Genomic DNA, 8,204 nt, shown 5'->3' with positions numbered 1-8,204 from the left:
GTTGTGTAACTTATAGAGTTTACAACAAAATTATAAAAAATAAAATAAAATAAAATAAAAAACATTGTATATAAATTGATACTAAATGAAATAAACCATCTAAATAGATTTTTTTTATGATAATTCAATAGTTGGGAAAAGGGGATTTGAATTTCGAATGTTTTTATTAAAAATATTAGAAAGTGACACCTTTTTACCTTAAAAAATTATAGAGAATGTGATTCTTAAGCTCAATATTCATCAAACACACAAAAAGTGTTCTTGATCGTCCTTAGTATCACCTTAAAAAACCTTTAAAATATTATATCTTTTTAAGCATGACATTTTAAAATTTTCTGTGTTTCTTCAAGTGCCACGCCTTCACTGGCTGTTATATGTAACAATAGTTTTTTGGTCAGTAACTCAATATTGGACGATATGAAATCAACCAACTAAATACTTATAACACAAATTGGCCATTATCTAATTCTATAGTGCAAAAGGATTTTACAGTTTTCATGAGAAAAAGAAACAAGGCTGTGTTGTCAATATAGGTAGAAGCAATATAAAGTTGATTAGGATATATGTTAACAGTTAAAAGTCTTAGGTTGGAGGGTGGTGCAAATCATCTTGCAGATGGAACTAGGCAGTCATTTGATAAGTCAGGGCTCTCAATTTCAAGAAAGCTTGTCAGCAAAGTTTTTCTTGAAGATTGTGCTTTTGAACTACTTGATGCCTGTTTTTGGTTGCTGTCAGTTCCCTTTTCAATCTTGACAGCATCTTGAATAGCCAAAATTACTTCCTGCATCCTTGGCCTTGAAGCCCCATGTTGTTCAACACATTGGATAGCAACTTCAGCAATCCTCCATATGGACTCAATCTTGACATTTCCTAGCAGGAAAGGATCTATGATGCTAATAACATCACCTTTACGAATTAAAGACCTTGCCTACACAACATGAAGAAGGTTGATTTATTATTATTTCGCACAGCATTTTAATTTTACAGTGACAGAACAGTGGCATTGATTCCTGGATAAGTTTTAGTAATTCAACCATAAGATGCAGTTTTTAATGATTGAGATATGGTAAGATGTTCAATCACAATGACTAAAAACCTAAATAATCTAAATATGCATACTTCAGGCTATTTAAAGTTTTATAAGGATTATAAACATCTCAATCAGTGTTCTACATTGCTTATGTTAATTAACTTGTAAATGATGGTTACATCTCTCAATCATATTCTAGCCATCGGGGATGGTCTATGTCTCCACACTGCAGCACAGATTTTATCATGTTTGATGTGTTCTCTATGGAAACTCTCATACCCTCATACACATTCCCTACGGAAACTCTTCACATATACTGTTTGGTATACCAGTAAACAAATTTTCATGTGTTTTGAATTATATTCCTAGCACATCCCATTCCTTCCCTAGATGTCAACATGTTTAAGGTGTCTCAGAGTCTGGTTGGTTGCTATAGTGTCTATATATTTAGCATGGCCTTCATCTCCTGGATCCTAAAGATGCTTTTCTTGGAAGTTTATGTTTCTTTTTGATCTCTTAAGTGAAATGCTAGTGTGTATTACCTTACAAAGCAGATGTCCAATTTGACAGTATTATGTTCAGCATTTCAACGCTAAAATGACAGATATCTTGTCAAGTGCTTACCCAGTGAACAATGTTCATTTCAGGACCATAATCTTCTACAGAGATGGGCTTTCTTCCAGAAATCAATTCCAGGAGAACAACGCCAAAGCTGTAAACATCACTCTTTTCTGTCAATTGCTGATTTGCATAGTACCTGTAAGACAGTAAGAGGATATGTGTTATTAGCTAAGCACATTCAGGAGGAAACATGTGGTTGATTATGCATACAGGACAAGTATTGCTTACTCAGGATCTAGGTAGCCTACTGTTCCTCGTGCCACACTTGATACATGGGTTAAATCTTCTTCAGTTTGCCTTGAAAGTCCAAAATCTGACACTTTTGCTCTCATATTGATGTCTAGGAGAATATTGCTTGTTTTTACATCTCGGTGAATGATGCTTGGGTTGCATCCAGTGTGTAAATACTCAAGACCTAACAAATATCTAAATGTGTTTATACTGTTAATTTGAAAATGAAATGAACATTTACTAGCAATAAGTTCTATATTAAACCTTTAGCTGCATCTTCTGCTATACAGAGACGAGCTAGCCAGTCTAACTGCTTTTGGTTGGCATTATCTGTCAACAAATTAGGATTTTTAATAAATTGTTTCCCATTGCAACTGAAAAGAAAGATAGAAGAAAGAAAAATATTTCTATGAAGCATAGCTGACCATGTATGTGATCCCGCAAGGTTCCATTATGCATATACTCATACACCAAAATCCGTTGATGCTCTTCTTCACAGTATCCAATTAGAGGAACCAAATTTCTATGATGAATTCTAGACAAGAGAGCTACCTGCAAATATGTTGCCATGTAAATGAACTTGGATTCATGAAAAAAAAAATCTTTGGTTGACAGTATATCTTTTAAGTCTTCTTGTAGGTTAGATAAAGAACATTGATTCTAGTCCATTGCAATCTGGAATTATTCATTAGTGTAGAAGCTTTACTTCTCTGATCATGTCTTATGAAGTACAGATAGGAAGAAATATATGATGTAGGAATATAGTTATTTACATCATGTTGATTCCCATGCATATAATATAACAGTACCTCAGTCACAAATTGCCCTTGGCTTGATAAATCTGCCATGATCTTAACTGCCACCTCTTTTCCGTCTTTCATTTTCCCATAATAGACAGACCCAAAGCTTCCTTTGCCAATTTTCTTTGAAAAATTTTGGGTAGCTTCTTCAAGTTCAGAGAGTGTAATATAATATGCAATGCGTTCATCCTTTAAATGATCACCACGGTTAATTGAATAGGCATTTGAAGGCTTGGTGCTGCTACGCTTAGAACCACCTGATGAAGACAAAACACGCTGATCTAAAGAAATCTGCCACACCGTCACGTGAACAATACTAGATGGAATTTGTTGGCATACAAACCTTTGCTATCACTTTTCTGTTGTTGAAATGTCTTTCTCAGACGATTACGCATTAATAATAAACTTCCTACGAATAGAGCTGATAGAATTACAAGCACTCCAATTGATATTCCAAGAATCAACTTAAAATGCTTCTTGTCCTGGACTTCTTTATGTAGTTGGGGATTATCTCCATGGCTACAAAAGAAAATTATATAGCAGTAAAAAACATTTTCTACACTAGACTACTTGGGATCCTCCTATTTCTATATTCCCCCCATTAGCTACGTCTTGTTGATATGATTAATTGACTATTATGCCCGAGTGTTAGTGACAGAAACTGTTTATACATGCATTTGCATGTCTATATATGCATTTGTGTGTGTGTGTGTGTGTGTGTATTAATATATACACATGCACATGTTGAAAACTTTTCAGGAGTTAGGCTTGATTTTACTGATGAAGCTAAGATAAATATCTGTGGATTTAAGCTCCATTTTCTTATATTTGAAGTCTTAGTGACCAAACCCAGATGTAGATTCTTTTAAAGTTTTGAATACTTATATTTTGTTTTTCTCTTTTCCAGATTTGATGGCATTTATAGAACTCAAAGCAAAGATTTCTGCAGAAAGAAAAGTGGTGCACTACCTTGCAAAATAGAAGGGGGGGAAAAGACCATTAGAACTCAGATATAGCATCCATGGGTCTTAACAAAAAATATTACAGGGTGAAGCATACTTACTGGAAAATGATTTTCCCATTTAACAATCCTGAAGGTATTTCCCCACTAAAAGAGTTGTTCTGTATGTACCTAAAACATATCAATTTCACTAATTATGGCAAAATGCACACTTATCAGGGTAAAGTTGCTGATAAAAAAATCAAGGCAAGATTTTGCAGCTATATGAAGTGTCTATAAGTTAAGAAATCTAGATTGCCACATACAGTTCTTGCAAGCTTGGCAAACTACTGAGGTAAGAAGGTAATGAACCATTCAATCTGTTGTTCTCTATACGCCTGCATATTCAACAAAAATAAATAGAAAAAATACCAAAACATAAACAACAGCTATCACTAATATAAAAGGTGTTTTCTCCATTTAAACTTGTATGATTGAAGCTTGAACTGAATAGCTTACACAATCTTTAAATTGATGAGATTACTTATGTCAGGGAGTGGCCCTTCGAGGGAATTACCATCCAACCACCTGAGAAAAAGATAGTAGTTAACTTACCGTGAAAAGGAAAAATGATAGTTTTAACTTTATCTTAGAGTAGAATAGCACTCACAACTCTGTTAACGCCTCCATGTTGTTGAGCTCGGATGGGATTTCACCAGTCACATTCTTTCCTGACAGCAAACTGTACAACAGGGCAGAGGCTTCCCTTTATAATTCAGCTCTTACGGACAAGTTATAATTTTTATTTAGATGTTGGCTCACGACTTAGCTTAGCTATATATCTCATGAAAAATGCTTCATGTATTAAAACGTTTTTACTTGCATTTACCTATTACAATACCATTAAAAGTTTATCTAATAATTATGTAATAACATCTTCTATAAAAGCAAAGTGAATCATTTTGGATGCTTCAGCTGGCAACTAACTTCTCACTCTATGTATTGAGATATGAATTGGATGTCTGATCCTGAGAAGTCTGATGTCAAGATGTTATGTCAATGGAATTCAATTAATTTATGTTAGAACTTGCACCATGCATGGAGGACTTACATAGAATTCGGAGCTACCAATATGACAGGTCTGGTGCTGGTATATGTCATCTCTCAGGTGGTTTATATTTTGAGTTGTTATATACACCATTTAAGTACATTTTTGGGCAAAGGATGTAAATCCATCTCAAGATACTTGGATGCTTATATTGCATTGCATATGTGGAATGACAGTGCACAGAAACATTGACATGAAGTAAAATTGTCAGTAAGAAAATATGCAGAAATTACATTTTCGTAATTCTCGGTTGTGTAGTTAAGCTACAGGTTACCCATTCCCATGGAGTTGGGACGCAGGGATCTCCTTCATTTGTCCAAATGCCTTCAGCAGACATCAAACGAAGGGCATTGGCAACAATCACTAGCAATTGAAAACAAAAATACCAATCAGTTCATTCTCATAAAGCGCTAATAATTATAGTAAGCTGCAAGTAATATGACCAAATTTTAGCTACCTATTACTAATTGGCTGTATGATAGATGGCTAGAAGAATTTATTGAAATCAATATATGCAGAGATCATGGACTTACAGTCATGCCCGTCGGTCTTTGGAGCAATCCTTAAGTATCTACATATTTCCATCGCATTTAGAAGTGGCCCTCGTGTAGAATCCCGGGTCCTAGCAAAGGAGAATGACAGAACGAATTCCAGAGTCACATTCATGTAGCTGGGTTCATAAAGAGTGTAGCTCCCATTGGCATTCTCGGCTATATTTACCACTGCATTGTTGTAATCAGGCATGATAGGCTGGCTCAATTTGAATTTCCGAGTCTCATTGGCACCCAAGTCTTCAATTTCAGCAAAGTATGCATAAGCTCGAGCATTGGCAGGGAAATTGTCAAGATTTAATCTGTAGCTGAGCACCCCTTTCGTGCCAACAACTGCTGTTTGCATTACTTTCACAGGTGGGTACTCTCTTGTTTTTGTGTTTACATTCTTTGATGTATTGATTCTTTCTGTGCCAGGGGCCACCCCTACAAGATAATTTGGCCTTTTAATGAGATCTGACTGCCAAATTCTGTCATATGGATCATCTGGATACCTGAGAAATATTTATATGCACACTTATCACTGATGATACCAGAATGTATTTTCTTGTTTTGGCACTAGAACTAGCTTTGAAGCAAACCTATACTTTGATCTAGTGCATTCTTGATTTTATTGGTCTAGCTGTACTGCAAAACTTGAAAACAAGTATGCTTCTGAATTCTAATATTTCTATAATCTATTGTCAGGTATGAACATTTAAAGGGAGCTAATTAGCAATTACCTTATGGAATCCTCGCTTGGGGCACCAAAGTTCAATCTAGCGGCAACGTCCAAGAAGAAATTATCCTCATAATCTGTTGCATACATTGAAAGATTCAAGGGCCGCAGCTCAAGAGTGGATATGAATGGAGAACCAGTTGTTGCACAGCATATGCACACATCAATAGAATCCGAGGGTGCCCTGATGATCATTTCCTTCACATATATTCTGGAAGCATCCAATATTGATACAGTAAACCACTTAGTTGCATCCAAGTAAAGCTGAAATTGAGGATATGTTTCTTCGTTTTTTAAGTTGCCATACTGAAATGTTGCACGAACTAGATACCGCCTTCTTTCTTGGGTGGCTAAAGTGTAGCAGTACTTCTTGTTGTCTATGGGAAAATCTCGCCGCCTTTGATACTGCACCAAGTTTCCATTTGGATTTATTACTCCCGCTGGTTGGCCATAGTTCATAAATCCACGGTCGGGAATCCATGCTATTCCAGTACTCCGGTCAGTGTAGTTACTTGTGCCTCCACAGTCTAAACTAATAAATTCTGCATGATGAATTAGTATTGCAAAGACTTAGCTTTCATGGCCTTTATTACAATTCAAATTTTCAAACTCATTAACATAAACAAACTTGCCCATATGGACAAAACAAATTGCTACTATCTTCTTCAGTTCTTAAGTTTCATTTAACTTCGTCTTAGCATTTATGAGTCATTCAATATACAAGAAGACAGGAAATTTCACAAAATATTTTGACAGTAAACTTTATGAAATTGAAAGATCCTAGATTTCAATGAAGTATATTGGTTAAGGAAGAACATACCTTCAACTTGGCACACAACAGATGATATAAAGAAAAGAAATACAACCAGGAAATGAGAAAGTGAACTCATTGAAGGTGAGGAAGACAAACCAATCCTTTTGATTTTTCTAGTTTCTACAATTTCAGTGAATGATAAAAATCAGAACTGTTGGTTGAGTCCAACATCTCAGTATCTCACCTATCTTTCTTCCACTGTAACTTTTACTTTTGTAATTGGTGAGCTTCCTAGCTCATTGTTCATTCACGATTTTATCTTTTTTTGAAACAGGAATCTTTTATTTTCCCAAGAAAAAAAAAAGTTTTGGGCTTCCAATCAGTTTCACCTTTTGAAAAAGAGTGTGACACAAGCTCAAACTAAAAAGTGAACAATCAACTTTGAATTCTTTCATTCCTTTTTCATATCAAAAATCATACACTGATACACATACATTAAATACACACCCAAATGCATTTATCCTCGTAAATGGATGGAAATAACGTAGCTTTCATCATTGACAACTTTTTTTTTTTAAGAAAAATTGACAACATTTTTATTAAGCACCAATTTCACTGTTTATAGTAGTGAAAAAAAGTTATACAAGTGTTATATTGACAGTGTTACAGTCTTATTGAACAAATAATTTTGACCATAAGAGAAATCTTTGGAAACGCAAGTAAAAAATATGTTATTGTTTAGGATTAAATATCTAGAAAATAAAAAGGATATATGTACCATCAATATGTTGGACAGGGATCCTAAAGAGAAGCTAAGCCATGCAAAAAGTATCTTTAAAGAAAGAAAAAGAAATAGCATTATCACAATAAGGCATTTAATAATGAAATGCTTTGCTTTGTTTTCCCTCTTGCTTTTGCTTACAACAAAATCTCTTTCTCTTCCTTTGGACCAACTTGTCTTCTACTTTTCAAAGTCTAAAGAAATATGCAGATGATGCCAGTATGCCACCTTTATATCTGGACCCAGTACAGCTTGGTCCCCATCTCCATCTCCATCTCCATCGTCATCTCTCATCAATGCGGTAACAACCACATTCAAGACAATTGGATATGTGTTTGGTTTCTCAATTAAATAAAAAAAAAAAAAAAAAGGATATGTGTTTGGATTTACTTTTATTTTTTTCCTCTAATGTGACATGTACTCTTAAAGCATCTTATTATTTTGATTTCGGCTGGTATGTGTAGTCTCTTCACTCACTTGTTTCACACCTAATATAATTAGATAAATAGAAATAGTAATGTTAAGGACACAAAAAAATTTATAATATTTTTCACAATAATTGCATTGACAAACTTTTATGAATTCTTATCTAAACTCATAACTTATATTATTTTTTTACTTATCATTAATAATCTGTCACATTCAACTATGAAATTTTTTGTCAATTTTT

The 8,204-nt window shown here is 34.4% G+C and overlaps 1 protein-coding gene across 3 annotated transcripts; it reads right to left on the bottom strand.

The window, feature by feature from the left end:
* Nucleotides 1–423: 423 nt before the first annotated feature.
* Nucleotides 424–7,705, bottom strand: LOC126718304 (probable LRR receptor-like serine/threonine-protein kinase At1g67720). 3 transcript variants are annotated; one of them, XM_050420426.1, is made up of 15 exons: nucleotides 6,820–7,705; nucleotides 6,004–6,541; nucleotides 5,264–5,775; nucleotides 4,964–5,093; nucleotides 4,293–4,364; nucleotides 4,142–4,210; nucleotides 3,949–4,020; nucleotides 3,746–3,814; nucleotides 3,026–3,201; nucleotides 2,692–2,939; nucleotides 2,308–2,434; nucleotides 2,147–2,212; nucleotides 1,880–2,066; nucleotides 1,655–1,787; nucleotides 424–928 (listed from the first exon to the last, which is right to left on the bottom strand). In XM_050420426.1, exons 1-15 carry the CDS (start codon nucleotides 6,887–6,889, stop codon nucleotides 605–607), a joined length of 2,793 nt encoding a protein of 930 aa, XP_050276383.1. In that variant the 5' UTR covers nucleotides 6,890–7,705; the 3' UTR covers nucleotides 424–604. The 3 variants fall into 3 exon arrangements, with proteins under 3 accessions (XP_050276383.1, XP_050276385.1, XP_050276384.1); XM_050420428.1 differs by having other exon boundaries at nucleotides 6,998–7,705; XM_050420427.1 differs by lacking the exon at nucleotides 2,147–2,212.
* Nucleotides 7,706–8,204: the final 499 nt, after the last annotated feature.

The sequence above is a fragment of the Quercus robur genome, chromosome 3 (genome assembly GCF_932294415.1).
Source record: "Quercus robur chromosome 3, dhQueRobu3.1, whole genome shotgun sequence".
NCBI classification, from domain to species: domain Eukaryota; kingdom Viridiplantae; phylum Streptophyta; class Magnoliopsida; order Fagales; family Fagaceae; genus Quercus; species Quercus robur.
This window is presented reverse-complemented; position numbering and strand designations above follow the sequence as displayed.